At 40.0% G+C, this 17,052-nt stretch overlaps 1 protein-coding gene across 3 annotated transcripts in view; it reads right to left on the bottom strand.

The window, feature by feature from the left end:
- Positions 1–383: 383 nt before the first annotated feature.
- Positions 384–17,052, bottom strand: part of RAB2A (RAB2A, member RAS oncogene family) — a 76,142-nt gene continuing 59,473 nt past the window's right edge. For all 3 annotated transcript variants that reach the window (XM_089899126.1, XM_089899125.1, XM_022595345.3), the window contains 2 exons: positions 5,098–5,166; positions 384–2,996 (listed from right to left, as the gene is read on the bottom strand). In XM_089899126.1, coding sequence (XP_089755252.1) covers positions 2,901–2,996; positions 5,098–5,166 — 165 coding nt within the window. In that variant the 3' untranslated portion in view covers positions 384–2,900. The remainder of the gene's footprint in view (positions 2,997–5,097; positions 5,167–17,052) is intronic.

Raw genomic sequence — 17,052 nt, forward strand, 5'->3', positions numbered from 1 at the left:
GGTATCATATGTATTCCTACTCTCTTCACTATTAGAACTATTAGAAACAGGGACTATTTTCCTCTTAACAGGCTATTTCAAAATTAAAAACATAACCTATAATGGAAAAGAATTAAAAAAGAACATAGATGTATACATATATAGCCGAATCACTTTGCTGTACACCTGAAACTATAACACAATACTGTAAATCAACTATACTTCAATAAAAAATTAAAAATAAACTGTGTAGGAAGATATAGTTTCACTCTCATGTACTGTTTGAATTGTATATCTAATTATACACTACTCTTCCAAAAATTTGGTCTTAATCCAGTTTTGTTAAACCCAGAAGGCAAATTATAACACTATATTTATGAAGATTACAACTTTGGAATGTTACATGTTGAGACATTAAAAGTTTTATTTTTTGTGACTGATTTTCTAGGTCTTAAAACATGTCCATAGGTGCTACCAAAATTGACCAAAGATCATTTAAAGACTTAATTACAGTATTAAAGCGTTTAGTTCCAGGTGCCACTATTACATTATTTGTGACAAGGATAATAAAACAGCAGAGTAGAAACCGGACGGTAACACTGTTTTGTCGACTCACGTAAAGGATTCATCACATATGTTCCTTAATGGCAGATGAAACTTGTAGAGAAAGTGGTGACAACTACGGAGAAGTCCTCGACCCGCCCCGGTGGCCCAAGGCTGAGGCAGGTTAAGGCTGCTGTGCAGGGGCTGCATTTGAGGGCTCCAGCTCTCCTTAGGTTATTAAAATACATGTGCTTTGTTGTTGTTTGTTTTTCCCATGACTTTCTCTTCTTACACTTGATTTATAAAAGAATTAGAGGAGACAGCATGGAAAAGGAACACATGAAGTTTCTGGAAAAATTAACAGCAGTTTAAAAGTAACAGTTCCCAGGGCTTCCCTGGTGGCGCAGTGGTTGAGAGTCCGCCTGCCGATGCAGGGGACGCGGGTTCGTGCCCCGGTCCGGGAAGCTCCCACATGCCGCGGAGTGGCTGGGCCCGTGAGCCATGGCCACTGAGCCTGCGCGTCCGGAGCCTGTGCTCCGCAACGGGAGAGGCCACAGCAGTGAGAGGCCCGCGTACCGCAAAAAAAAAAAAAGTAACAGTTCCCAAAGAATCATCCTCTTCCTGGTACAGAGCAGAACAAGTTCTAGTTGCCTTAACTTGTCCTACTCACCACTAATGAGAGTGAGTGGTAAGATCAGTGAATTTGATAAGACCACTTTAAAGAAGAAAAAAGTTCATAATAAAAATACTCAAGAAACTCGATTTCCCCTCACCTTTCCCTCTGTCCTCTAGGAGCTAGTTAAAGCAAAAAACTCAGAGAGCATTGGGTGACTTCCCACAGGAGTAATGTCAAAGCTTTGACAGAGCACTGCTGAATCTTCAGGAAAGACCTGTAGAAAGCTGAAGTCGGTGAGCGGATTGAAAGTAGTTAGTTTCATACTTAAAATACTTGCTTACATCATCAATAACAAAAAGAATTTCAATACGGTAAAAAGATTTTTATCACATTCTAGCAAAATTTTTAAAAAGGGTAGTGTTAAACATCCTGACCCTTAAAAAAAAAATGTGCTTTATAATACATGTAAAAGCTGTGGATGGACTGAAAAATTGCATTCTTAAAAAATGATGTGGTCATAAAAAAAAAAGAACACTTTTATACATAGGATTTTATTTTGCACTGCTATAACAATTTCATTATAGTCCAAGGGAGAAAAAGAAAAAGAAGGATAAAACCACCACACTGAGCAAATTACTAAAGCTTTTCTACTTTTAACAGGATTTTCCATCTGGTAGGTTTATTGTCATATCCCCTTCAAAACAGACAAGATGCTCACCATATTTTAAAGATTATAGGTTGCCACGGAAAGAAAAATTTTACACAGTTACTGTACATCAAGGGTTGAAAAACTGTCCTGCGTGAAAAATATATTTAGAAATCATGTGAATAAAAGAAAAAGAAAACATTATTGTGTTCAAGGAAAGATTAAAGTCCTCATAATGTGCCGTCTAAATGTGGACACTCATTCCTCCTGGAGTCGCTCAGGCAGAGGGAGTCCTTTCTTCCGCCCACCTCACTCATTATACTGTGTTTTTACCCAACAGTATGCATTAAGGCAAACAAATCCTTTTCTGAAGAGGTCTTAAAGAAACTGTGGACAAACAGCAAACTTTTGGCATTAAAACAGGTTAACACATACATAGCCTTTAGAATGTACATTAAGCATATTTCTCTCGGACTAGTGACAAGAAAAAGATGAACATGCTTGTTAACAATGTCAAAAAGTTTAAAATTCAGTGTCCAAGCAATTCCTAACGATGCTTCTGTAGCTTTAAGCTCTAAACAGTATAGAATTTATGCAAATGCATTAAAGAATTCAAGCTTGGCAAATTACACCCAAGCAGGTTATAAACTATATATACAGAAAGTAAATGATAAATACAGAATTAAAAGAGTCCTTCGGTTTTCCTTACAGCCTTGAAAACTGACAAACTTTTGAGGACAGTTCTATAATATTAAACATTAGGTAACCACAGGTGTGGGGAAACCTAACTACACAAACCGATTTAAAATACTCAAGATGACTCTGTAGTGTTCAATACAATTCAGTTCGTAGGTAAGGGCACAAGACAACATTTAACAAAAATAATCACGTCAATTGACCTAGAAATCAAATGCAAATAGATATGAATACAATCTCCAAAATCTGTCTTTTTAAGTGAACATTAACCATTTATTCAAAGTTATACAAGAATTTGAAGGATTAAAGTCTTCTTCTGTGACATAAAGCCATTTCGAAGAGTTTCATGTCTCAGCTGAGCAGGAGGGTGAAAGAATAGGTGAGTAGCCCCTTCTGGGCAGCGAGACAGTAAAAACAGACTCAACAGCAGCCTCCCCCAGCCTGCTGTCCTCCCTGACTGCCTGCGTGCGTGGCGTTAGTAGCAGCATGCTGAGGGCCAATTTTAATGCCATTTGCCTGGAAAGAAAGACAGAAGGATAATAAATGTAACTGGAGCCAACCAGACAGTGTAATTTAAATTTAAGATATCCTTTGGTTTCTTAGTGGCACAATCTTACCAAACAACTAAAAAAAAAAAAAAAATATATATATATATATATATACACATATATATATATATACACACTAAGCAGATTTTTACAACAATTAAAACAATATCTCTCAGGGGATGTTCCTTCCTTTTAAAATAATACTTGTGGAAATAGTCCTGCAAACAATTCCTTATCATACCAGGTACTGCGTTAACAGAAACCAGAGTGCTGCTTTTAAGGGAATTCTCACAATGGAGAGATTGTTTAAAACGTAATCTTTAAAAGAGAAAAATATGCAAAGCCTATGCTCCTCTAATACAACGTACAATCTTTCCTCTAGACAGCGTTTCTGTTCCATGTTGAATCAGCTGTACAGGCTAAGGGCATATGAGTGTTCTGTGTCATCAATAATTTCTATGATCCCCAAAGACATGGCAGCTTGCCAAGAACCCACACACAGAGTGGTTCTTTCATTCATCAAACTCACACTTATGTCTCAACCCTCACTCCCTCAAGTGGATTTTACCTAAAAATACAACACTCTGAGAAAAGTAATACAGTAGCTTCAGAAATTAAGCTCTTAAGGAAACTTTACGTCACAGTAAATCTCAGATTTACAGTGCTTGGCAGTTGTTCTGCAACAGTAGTAGCCTTGGGGTTTCTGGCACTAGCTCAGTATTGACAGCAGCTGATGTGGTTTCTTTTCGCCCTTCTGACTCCTCTTTAATAAAAAGCATGCCCTATGGCTCATTGGTTTTGCCCCCTCTGGGCTGGTAGCAACTTCTTGAGGAATCAAGAAGTCAGACTTGGCATCAGGCCAGATAAATCGCACGGCCTGTTGGCTCCTGACAGCACATTGCAATCAAAGCCACGCCAGGCACAGTAAAGCACTCAGCTACTATATGAAACCAGACAGAGACAATGAACATGGCCTTTACATAGACGCCCAATTACTGTTCAATTTATATGGCATTAGTCTCTGAATGGTGTCGCCTTTAAATTAACTCAAGGTCTATTGCCATATAAGCCTGGAAAGTATGGGTTAGAAACTTTATCACTACAAATTAAAAGAAACTGGAAAATCAAACACTTTTTGGAAACCCTAGGCAAACTGTTGTTTGTTTCAGCAAAGAACATTGAGACAGATAATAAAGAGGCTCTCTTGCACATGCCAAGAGATGCACACACAATGTCTTCCTAACACAGTGCTTCCTCACTGCACCTGGGGGAGGAATAAGGGTTTTTCTCTTGGAAGCAAGGAGTCTTACTATAGAATGGCAGAAACATTTATGTAAAAGTAAATAATATGCTCTTATCCACAAAAAAATTCTGAAATAAATAAGGACAAATGCATAGTGGTGATTTAGGTCAAAATGATGGCCTTTGGTAAACACTCTGAATTATCTGTTTCAAAGTTACATTTTATCCTAATCATGTTGATCAAAACTGGCTCAAAATAATTTTACAAAAAAAAAAAAGGAAAAAAAAAAAGGAAAAGAAAAGAAACCCACAAAAACAAAACAACTAGTGCCAACTGCCAATTACATATACTAACTCAGGCTCCTGAAAACACGCTATGCTGAACTGGGAGTAACTTCCAATTGGACGCCTCCCTTCTCCGCACCAGACACAACGGAGAGAGCACCTTGCATTAGCTGACGTCGCACACGCATTTACACACTAGAAAATTATTCCCAAAGCAGATGACACCATATGGATGTGTAGATGAAAGTGGATTTTCTTCTCTCTTTGGAGGATTTATATTATTTTGCATTGCTTGCAATAAATGGATAGGGTCACTTACTTTAATCCGTTTTCATAGATAAAGTGATGCTTCACTAGAACATAAACATTTAGCTATTATACAACATATAACAAATTTTCAATGAGATGATTATAAACTTATGTGTTAACTGACATCATAGATCCATTTTAGGAATTTTAAAAAGTAGAAATCTTGAATCCAAGTAATTAAAATTCAATTCTAAATTAACTAGCCAATAATATTTATATATATATATATATACCTCATTATTAATGTCAAAGACTCCTTCTTGGATTTTTTCATAAATTTCTTTTGCTGTATTAATAAATGCCTGAAATATAAGGTAGAGAAATTGGTTCAAATTATTTAAAACCACACAGTAAGAGAACATTATATAAAAAGCTCCATAAAATATTACAATGCTCAACATAAGAAAATCAACCAATGGAACACACCATATTAATAGAATAAAGGACAAAAACCACACGAGCATTTTAATAGGTGCAGAAAAAGCATTTGACAAAATCCAACATGTTTTCACAATAAAAGCATTCAACAAACTAGAAATAGAAGGGAACGTCCTCAAGCTGATAAACAGCATCTAAGAAAACCCACAGCCTATATCATACCCAGCGGTGAAGTCTGAAAGCCTTCCCCCTAAGATCACGAACAAGACAAGGACGTGTGGGAACTGATGCCAGTAGCAGCAACAGCCAAAAAGTGGAAACAACACAAATGTTCACCAACTGAAGAATGAAACCCAAAATGTGGTATAACCATACAATGGAATATTATTCAGCCATAAAAAATGAAGTACTGGTTCATGTGACAATGAGGATGAACCTTGCTAATAAGTAAAATAAGCCAGACATGAAAGACCACGTATAGTTCAATTCCATTTATATGAAATGTCCAGAAGGGGTCAATCCACAGAAGGAAAATAATTATTGGTTGCCAGGGGTTAGGGGAAGGAAGGAATGGAGTGATGAAAATGTTCTGGAACACAGTGGAGATGGTCTCACAACTTTGTGAATATACTAAAACCCATAGAATTCACCTTTAAAAAAAGGTGCATTTTATGGTATGTGAGTTATATCTCAAAAGAAAAAATTCATGACTGGAGAAGGGGAAGGCGGAGACCATAACATAAGAACAGCACACCTGAGAAAAACATGTCAATTAGATAAGCTGCATAGATGTCCATGTTGAAACTAGCTTACTTCTGGAGGCCACCGTTCCATACAGGATCCTTTTTCCCAGACAATGTATTACTTAACATACAGTTTGGCGGGTGTGTGTGGGGGGGAATAATCAAAGGGTGCTTATGATAAAGAGATAAAGGCGGCTCAACTTCTATGCCATGTTGAATAAGTTTCACCCTTTTCCCATACTACTAAATGACAAGAAATTAGCATGAGAACACTGTAACCAAATTAAGCCTCTAAATACCAGAATCAATCCAAAAGCATTCTATATTTATGTAAGACATTAAGATATTTTACACATTGTTGCCAATGCTACAGAAGGTGTATACAAACTCAGGTTCTAAACTATCAGATTTGAGAGATAACAGTATTAATATTATATTCAATTAGCATTCTATAAAAATTCATAAAAGAAGGCTGTTCTCCACTACTACTGATACAGACCTAATTCAAAATTTAAAAAGTAAACAGGTCCATGGAGAGGAACACATCATATCTTTCGTCTTTTCTACACTGGAAATATCTGACTGCTGAACCTGCCACCAGAGCTTTTGTTTCCTAATTAACAGGACTGATATGTTTTCACCTTTAAGGTCCTACAGCTCCCCAGAGCAATCAATCTACTGCTGCTCAATTACTGCACCAAGAACACACCAGTCAGTGCAGGGCGCGTGAGCGACTGCGGCAGGCGTGCAGAGGAATGAATATGCATCAACTCTAAGTGGCTGATCGAACCATCAGAGAGGGTCACGAGAACTTGCAGTGAAATAATGAGAAGAATTAATCACTGCAGATTCACAAGGCACTTCGGAAGCCAGTGTGCTTTTCCAGTGTGTGCTGGAGCTCAAGTGAAGGAGAAACTGGCTGTCAGCCAACTATGAATTGATTCACATTCCTCAAAATGGAGGTTATCCTTATAAATAAGGGAAAAACTAACTCTATTTCCAATAACATGTCAATTACAGTGATGGCCAGGCTAACTAAATATTGAAGTCAACAGATTCATAAATTCACAGAGTTGGAATTCCTGCCAGGGGCACCCACATGTATACATTTCACTAGAACATTAGAACTACAAGGTCCCATAAATGAGTTATAACTTCATATAAACAAGCATTTATATTATAAAAGTCATTATTACATGTGCCAATGGATGTAAATAAATTGGCATTTTGCTAATCTTTTGATGAATCACTTTAAAAACTGGCTTATGAAAGCTATGTCTTTATTTATGCTAAAATTTCCAAGTCACTACTAATTTTATTACTTAAATAGTATACTTAATACTTTATTTAAGCACCTTCAGGAATAGCTGTACCCAATGGACGTAAGAGGTATTTTATATCAGAAAGACATGCAATTAACTCCATTATAATTAAATATAGCAAATGGTTATCTTTTCTTTTCTAATTCCCATCATCTCAGTGAAATACTCTTTGGACAATGCTACAATTTACTTGTCATCCAACTCTCTGATTACATATTAAAGACACTGAAATAAAATATTTTCCACTTCTCTGAGCACACTATACAGAGGACACTATATAAATGGATTGTTTTATTTACATCATGGCAAAAATTAATATTTAATATATATTACTAAGTGATTAATTAATGATCAATTTTAAGAAGTCCTTAAGAGTTTAAAACCAATGTGACAACTGTAGACATCAGTACACCTCTTTTCAAAGTATGTGGCTGTGGACTGAAATTGTTGAGTTCCCAAACATAATGAGCATGAAGCAAATACTGTTAAGCCTTAGTAGAGATAAAATAAAACTTCTAAGAGAGCAGCCTTGGTTGTCATGGACAATAACTGTCCACTAAAGCTGCAAAGCACTTCAAAAACTCAGAAAGATAAGAGATACATATCTGTTACAATAATTGGCTAGAATTTTCTTTCATTGCTCATTTCACTCCAGTCACTAAAAATCAATCTCCATATATATCTTTCAAGGAAGAGATGTAACAACCTGAAATACCTCTAGAACACAGGGAAAAAAAAAAAAAAAAGGAAGAAATTAGCAACAATAAGTTAACTAAATAGATACTACAAAGCCTTTACACTAAAGCTCATGCTTTTTTTTTTTTTTTTGTGGCTGTGCTGTGTGGCTTGCAGGATCTTAGTTCCCTGACCAGAGATTGAACCCGGGGCCCCGGCAGGGAGAGCGCAGAGTCCTAACCACTAGACCACCAGAGAATTCCCTAAAGCTCATGCTTTAATAGGACAGTCTTAAATTGAAATTCCTTCCAATTTTAGACATCATTTTAACTAGTTTTACTTTTTCTATTCCCCAGGCTACAGAAGCAAATTATGAAAAGGAGAGGGAAGGAGAAAGAGAAAGAGAGTGAGTGTGAGGCTGTGTCTGTGTGAGCGGCCAGTGGGGATGTGCATGTGCGGTTTTGGGGAAGAGGCCACGGGGGAGCCCGCGCACGGCAGCGGCTGCGGGAGCAGTGGGCCTGTGTGAAGATGGGCTCACAGCTCCTGACTGAAGAGGGCATGTGTTGGCCAAGGTGGCCCGAGTCATCAAGGGGAGAGAGACTCAGGATTTGCTGTTTAACATAAGTAACACAAAACACGTTCTTGAAACGTCTTCATTATTCTTACAAGTTCTGATGTTTACCAGGGAAAGATTTTGTAACAATTAACTTATCTGGAATAGTTATTTCCTTACTATCAGAAAAATGAAGCAAGATGATGGCATAACTCCAGAAAATTTTTAGCACTGCTTAATTAACATAATACTCTAAAAACATGACATCTAAATATCACTGCAGGTTTTGTGACAAGAATTACAAACATATTCATCTGTACTCCATGTTTCAAATATAGTCAAATCTGAATATTAGTTAATAGATTATAGAACAGGAAAAAACATTTGCTGAGAAACTGATGTGAAAGGATTTCATTAACCCTGTGAAACAACCTAGGCAGATCCACGATTAAGAAGTATAAGAGATTTCCTTGCAGCCAACTTAACTTGGCGAGCCTCTGGCCTTCCCATGCAGCACTGCACACCCGTATCTGAAGCCTAACTCTCTCTACATTTTCCCATTAGCTCCCCGCTCTGCCCTACTTTGATTAATTGCCATGTCCAGTCCTTTACCTTCATTAGCCATTAATTGCCCTCCACCTCAGACACTAATCTTTCAACCCTTGGCAGTAGTTATCCGAATGATTCTGATAATACCTAAACTTAAGTAAGTTTTCAGGGACTTCTATAACACAAATTAAAATAAACATAACCACAAAGAACTAAAAATGTATCTCCTACCTATTACCTGGCCGTTACCCAAGGGCACCTATTCAGTTGCTGCCACAGATCTGGTGCTTCTCTGGGTACCATGGAAGGTCCAGGGAAGAGGACGACTGCAGTAGTCCCTACTGCTGCTGAACTAAACCCACTTAGTTGGGAGAATCTCAGTATGAGGGCTTACATTTCGGTTGCAGATGCAGGAAAAGTAAACTCTGCCCTGGCTTATAGGGACAGCGTGTGCAGGGCAGGACCAAGGCAGGTCTAGTTGTGGGCTATGGACACTGGGCTATGAGGGCCTTCTCAACCAACGAGGGGGAATACAGACAAAGGGGAACACGGAATAGTATTTTGTTTTTATTATGGTTTAACAGTTTTTAAGGCAAAATACTGAAAAGTAGTCCACAACAGAATAACATTTCTATTATTTCCTTGTGTAACATGCTGCCACCTGGTGGCAAGATAAAAATTATAGCATCTGTTAGGTAAGAATGCAAAATAAATTGAAGTGTCTTCGTTTTATTTAAACATCTTGAATAGATGTGAGTCTTTGGTTCTCTCTGAGAACTGGGAAACAGAGAGCTAGGATGCTGTTTAGTTTTCTTCTCCATTGCTAATCAAGGCTGTGGACATTCCAGGTGTCCATTTGCCAAAGCTTACACTAACCAATATTTACTATGGGTCAGTCACTATACTAAGTGATTTACACAGGTTCTCTTTATTTCTGAAAAGAAGTTCAAAATATGTGCAAAAACGAGGAAATTAATTGTGCGGGCTGAAGCTGTACCTCCAAGTTTGCTAGCAGAATGGCGAAGGGGAGGCTCTGAGCCAGGCTGTCGGGGTCAAAGCCCAGCGCCACCTCTTACCACACGTGTCGCTTGGACCTGCTGCTTTGCCTCTCTGTAACAGGAGGGCAACCGTGGAGCCTAGTCGGGACCTGCTGGCTCGCAGGCGGACTCGGCGCACGCCCGCCCTCGGCACCACGGGGTGTCGGAGCATACCACCGCGGGATCGAGAGCAGAAGCGGGGACTCAGGAGCAGCCTCCTCAGCGAATTAAAATATCCTGATTAGACAGAACTAAGCATCAAAAGGTAAATTATCAACATATAATGTGTACGGTGAGCCGAAAGAAGAAAACGTATTGAGATAAGACTTTAGTATTATGCAGATAGGAAAGTCCTGCGAAAAGAACATCAGACGAGAAGCAAGACAGGCAGTTTACACATGAAGCTTCGTCGAATTCCGTGACGGAAAATATTCTGGTTGGAGCTGCGTTAGCTTCAGGAGAGCCTCCCACACACCGCGCCCGACGCAATGGCTTCAAGCACGTTCACGGACATGCCGCGGGGGCCACCATTTCCTCCCCCTCCCCCTCACTTTCCGCGGCATCCCCTATTCCAAAGTAGAGCAGTTCTGCTCTTCTTTCTTTCATCCAGTTTCCTGTGTTTCATTAAAACAAAGAGGGCTGCTGCTAAATCTACTGACCTGTCATTAACTCTCACTGTACAGACGGCACTGGGCTGCCAAGGAGAAGTGACTTGCCCAAGACCGGGCACAACTGTAGCAGAAGCAGGGTTAGCAGGATTCATATTCTGCCCACGTTTATCCTCTCTTTATTAGGATCACTTATCTTTAACACAATTCAAAGGAATTTTCATTTATTTCGCTTATGTTGCCACTAAAATTGAAAATAAAAAGCACACAATTATCATATCCTCTTAAAAACCTTCTAGCTAGCTAGAAATTATTGTGGATTGCTAGGATTATTTTTGGAAGTACAAAATATTTGTGTTACTTATAACACACAGATATGTTTAATTCCTGAGTAATTCAGTTCTTCCATTCAACGAGCATTTACTGAGTGTCTGATTTGTACCAGGCACAGAGCATACACTCAGTTACATACTTGGGTACATGAATGTCTTTGACCTCAAGGATGTGGGAGTACTACAGGACAGATGCAAATCCAAAATTGGCACGTAGCACGAAAACCTCCACAACAGCCGTCTAGAAGGGTAACGTGGCATGACTGCTTCTGCTGGTAAAAAAACTGTCAAGAGAGAAAGCCCCGTGAATGAAGGCTTGAAGGAAAGTAAGCTCCCACTCATTTATTAGGAAAACTAAGGGGAGGAAAGACTGGTCTGGACGGAGAGGCAGACTTTAAGCTCAGTTACAGGGGAAGCTGGGGACAGGGAGCCATGTGGGACGAGGGTAGACGGGGCCTGACAGACCTCAAGGAACCTTGAAAAGGTAGGAAGCAGGCTGGGGACAAAAGCAGAGGCTGCTCTAGAGGAGGAATTCTAAGGAGGAAGGTTGGCAACAGGAAGGCCAGTAAGGAGTTGAGAACTATAATCAAGGTAAGAAATGAAGGCCTGACAAAACAGTGGCAACCACAATGGAAGGCAAAGATCAAACTTAATATCTCCTTTGGAGAAATTAACAGGACTTGGTAAAGAATAGGGTAAGGATGACTCCATTTTTGGCTTAAGTGATTGAGGTGGAAGGGTATGCCGTGAATTGAGATAAATAAAAAAGGAAGAAAATCAGGTTTCAAGGAGGGAATGAAGAGTTTACTTTCGACACGTGGAAGGATCGCTAATGCTGACGGGAAAGTCTTGGTAGCTGGTGATCTATATAGTTGTGTAAGTGCATAACATGCACCTAACAGCATGAGTTTCTTCAGAAGTGTTTAGCTACCCTGGTTTAGAAGTAGAGAAATTGAACGTAACTTCCAACGTTAGTTTGGTTTGGATCATCCCTGAAGTTCCCTAGGGTGATGGCCAAACAAGGAGCAGAGAAGCTGACGCTAGTCCGCGAAGCCTTCCAATCTGTGGAAGGGAGTAGTAAATATTTATTACACTAAGCTCCCCTCAAGGGATGCTGGAAGCTTGATAAGCTCAGGTCAGATTTCCAGTGAAAAGCCCCGTGGTACCCATGAAACTGAGAACAGGGTTGAGGGGTAACATAGCTTTCAGTTTACAGCTACATTCCAGCTCTACAGAAACATCTGTTCCACCACTTACAACACAGCCCAAGGCAAGGAAGATGTCCCCTCAACCCAAATTCTGTCTGTAGATCTCAAGTAGCAGGACAGGACGCAAGTATTCACAAGGTGCCTTGAAACTGGTCTTAGTCACTAAAGTCTTACTGTCAGGTGTTTTCCCCGTCCCACCCCGACACAGAAACCCACTGACCCTGTCAAGGTTAGATGTCTTGGCAGCTTACTACAGTGTCTTCGGGTTAGGTGGCTGTATTTTCAGCTATCATCTTGGCTATATCTTTAGTGCTTTAGCAGCTAAGCCAGGAATTTCCAGCCCTGATTTTTCAACAGTTTAAGATATTTTTAATTACTAAACTTTTGCCTCAAAAATTTTTGATGTTTATATATTTTTCTGGTTTCACATAAATTTCCAATCTTAATTTTAAGTAAAATTGATGAATATTAGGGAAAAATCACCCATCAAATGGCTAAGAGATTGAGAATGTTTGACAAAGTGACAACTGTTTGACAAACAATATGTTTATTTCACACCACTATCACCTTTGGGTCCTAAAGGAAATATAATACTGTTTAAGTTTTGGTAATGTACAACTCTGAGAAAATGAAATTTTAATTTAGAGGGAATACACAGAGAAAAACAAGGAAGGAATCACAGAAGTAAATATATCACTTCTAGAATATTCGGACACCTTTAAAAAGTTGACCTGCAGCCTTTGGGAAGGGGTACTTTCCCTAGCCTGCCATAATCTTTGCTGCAGTTATTCCTGGGTCTAAAAAACCTCTTTCAAACCACAAAGACCCCAGGCGGCTACTGGAGGGAGCTCCCAATCAAAGGAGAAGCCAATCTATTCACCTGTGTTTTTCAAAACTCATAGGTTTTAGAATGCTTAGGGCAAAGAAGGTTTCGGACAGAATTCCACCTACAAGTTAACAAGTGAGACCAAAGCATAAGCTGATTAAAAACTGCGGGGAGAGGAGTAAGGTTAAAGTAATTAAATAAATACATAACCATCCAAACAATTATCTACCGTGTGGGGAGAAACTGTGCTAGGCGTTGGGGATGCCGAGATGAAAAGACAGCTTATGTTTTCAAGGAACTCTGTCCTCATGTTGAGACAACGTGAAAAACAAGGGTCATGACAGAGTCATGAGAGTGCGAAGATAATAAACCCCTGACACAGGAATGACTAAATACAGAGAAAGGAGCACATAAGAGTGGTGAAGGGGGCAGGGAGGGTGTGTCACGTGTCACGCATTCCAAGAGGAGGAATCAGACTCACTATATACCCTTGAAGGATCAGGTCGGAAGGAGGGCGTTTCAAGCGAGGAGAATGCATTCTGCGGAAGCAGGTCAGGGGCACTGCCCCGTGGACGCGCTCTCTAGTTTAACAAGGAGAACACAGAGGGGAGGACTGGCAAATAAAGGGACCTGTCTTCCAAGCTAAGGAGTTTGATGCAGAAGCCATGAGGAACCACCTCAGGGTTTTAATAAAGCTGGAGAGTGACATTCAATTTTCATTTTTAGAAAGATCTTATAGGCAACAGTGTAGAGGACTGAAAAATGAACACAAGGAGTCCAATTAGGAAGCAATCACAGAAGAGGACAATTTGGAGAGATATTTAACAGGCAGAAATAATAATACACACATGGAAGGCAATACATATTAACTGAAGAAATGAGTGTAAAAGGGTAGGGAAGGGGGTTGCTTTATGATACACGAGAGTGCACATCTGCAGACTAGAGCAGAGAAGGGCTATCAGTTCAGTCTGAATGCGTTAAACCGGAGGCTCTGAGACCCACTCATGCAGAGCTGTCCAAGTAGAGCTAGACACACAGCCTAAGAAGGGTATTCATGGATTTAGGTGACATTTCAACGTGGAAGAAGGAGATGGCAAAGGCGTCTGGAAGGCTAGAGAGCACAAATAAAGATTAGACCATGACATCATGGAGCTAAGGAAAGAGCAAGTTTATAGACAGAAGAGTAGTCAAAAGTATCACATACCCCCCAGGGACTGTTCAAGGTAAGAAGAGAAAAGCATTTGTTAGGAGGTCTAGGGTGACCTTGGCCATGATGGAGGAAGTCAGACCGTGAACCGAGGTGTGAAATCCAATGAGGAAACAGCAGTAGATCTTACTAGAAGCTAGAAGAGAACATATCCAGGAGAACAGGGACTGATAGGGTTTGTTTTTAAGATGGCTGAAACCTGATTATGTAATTATATTCTGAGAGCCAAGAATCAGTAAAGGAGAGGATGAAGATGACGAGAAGGTCTGAAGAAATCATGAATCTGCAGAGCAGGGAAAGGACAGCACTTGGCTGGACCGTCTCGTTCACTCACAGCCGGGTGACTTTCCAGCCTCTCCGCTCCCCAGAGGGAGCCCGGGTCACGGTACTGACATCACCTGAGAGCAAGCTGCAAGTGCAGACTTTCAGGCCGCACCCCAGACCTACTGAATCATAAGCTGCATTTTAACAGGATTCCTAGGTGAAGTGGATGCACATTAATGTGTGAGAAGCACTGTTCTAAATACAACTGATTTGGAAAAAAATATTTTTACAAGATATTCTGAGCTTAAGAAGAAAGTAGTCTCCACTTCCCCCACTGCAACCTCTATGTGACCACGAAGCAAGAGAATTAGCAAAACTAAAGGACATCAATCCTTGGGCTATTACGCACCCTCCACCCCAATTCCACTGGGGCGGGGGGTGGGAATGGCTAAATCACACTTGGAAAACTCTCGGTTAAATAAAAGCCAACAAATTTCTTAACAGTGGGTTTTCAGAATAGGAATAACACACTACTATTGTGAATTCTGGTTTCCTAAAAGGGGGGTAGACCCCAGCTCCTCCGAAGCTCACCTGACCATGGAACCCTAGGCAGAAGCGACCATTTTAATTCATGCTCCTCAAAGAAGGGCAGGCTAACCTTCAGTGCTGCTATTCTCCACTGTGTGGCAGACAGAAGGGGAACGGATGGGGAACCTGGAACACCTGGGTTTGAGTCCTGACTACGTATGTGAAAGAACTCTGAGAATATGCCGTACAAATATACAGCCACATTATTATTTCAGGGACCTGACATATTTTAATCATTTGAAAATACTTCTGAAAGAAACCTTCCACTTATGAGACACTCTTCTAAATGCTGCAAGCAAGATCACCAGATTCCAGTGACTGGAGGAGCGTCCCTTCATATCAACTCCTCAGTGTGTCACAGGACAGACCACAGAGGTCAGATCTTCCTGGAACCCTGCAGACTAGGACACTAAACAAAGCTGTGGTTCTGGAATGAACTGCCAGAGGGTGGCGGCTGAGGAGGCGTGTAGCCAATGGGAAGCCTGGGCAGTTACCAGGCAGCATGATATCTTGATGTCCTCAATAACCTTTAAGTCTCAGTTGAAAATTGAAGGCAAACTAATATTCAAAAATATTTACTGCTGGTCACATGGTCGATTTTTATTTCCTTATCAGCAAAATGGAGGTCAAAATAATCGGTTTTTTTTCTTTTTTGTCCACCAGAGGTAAAAGAGCCTAAACCTCATTTTCCCAATATAAGATGTGATGACACTATACATGCTCTGTATATTCAGCATGAACATCACTTGAATAAATGGTAGACAACTAAATACATGGGCCCCCCCCACCATATGTTATACACTCAAATATATGTGTATAGCATCCAAATATTAAGTTTAAAAATCTGTAATGGGAACTGAAAATGTAAAGGATGAGTTCTGGTCTCCTATTTCTATGGGAATACCACATAGGCAAGAATATTTTGGTTGCAATTGGCTTTTTAATTTCGTTGACATCTAGGAGATGAATTCTGGGGTGTACCTCTACTATCACATTTAAACGTGCATTTCTTCAGCAAATAGCAAAAAGGATGAATGATAATTGCATTTTTGGAGCAACCCCAAGTTGTATAAAACTGACTAGAATCCACTTCATAGGAAGGGTGAATTCTCTTATTATAACTTGTAACTTGGAAATTATAATTTACAGTTTGGAAACAAATAAACATAATACGTGTGTACCACAGTAGTTTGCTAATACAGAGAGGTTTTATGTGGAGAGAGCTTTCTATGTTTGTATGTATATAAAAAAGTGTTTCGGGGCTTCCCTGGTGGCGCAGTGGTTGAGAGTCTGCCTGCCGATGCAGGGGACGCGGGTTTGTGCCCCGGTCCGGGAAGATCCCACATAGCGCGGAGTGGCTGGGCCCATGAGCCAGGGCCGCTGAGCCTGCGCGTCCAGAGCCTGTGCTCTGCAACGGAAGGGGCCACAACAGTGAGAGGCCCGCGTACTGCAAAAAAAAAAAAAAAAAAAAAAAAAAAAGTGTTTCTTTGTGTGTATATAGTCTGTGTGTGGTGTTAATCTTTTTTTTTTTTTGGTGGTGTTAATCTTATACATGATTTTATAAATATAAAATGATACCCATCTATTAAATAGTAGATCTGAGAAATTGTTACCTCTGTAAGTATCTAGTTTAGGCAGACTAGGGTATCATTTTATTTTTATGCTCTTTATAAAATAATTTGGAAAAAAAATTGGAAGTATAGTCTTGGGTGCCATTTTCCATTTATCATCCCAGTTGAAGACCAGCAGCATAAATTCAGGTAAGAGCAGAACAGTCGGCACATGAGAGGCTACAGTTAAAAGAAAAACATGAGTCCGCAATATTATAAGTAGAGCAGTGCTGAACGATGTTGCCAGCGGGGCCCCGAACTGGAAAAGAGAAGGACCTCAGCGTGGTT

The sequence above is a fragment of the Delphinapterus leucas genome, chromosome 17 (genome assembly GCF_059928025.1).
Source record: "Delphinapterus leucas isolate spDelLeu-1000000601 "Yukka" chromosome 17, BTC_Dleu_Yukka2, whole genome shotgun sequence".
Taxonomy (NCBI): Eukaryota; Metazoa; Chordata; class Mammalia; order Artiodactyla; family Monodontidae; genus Delphinapterus; species Delphinapterus leucas.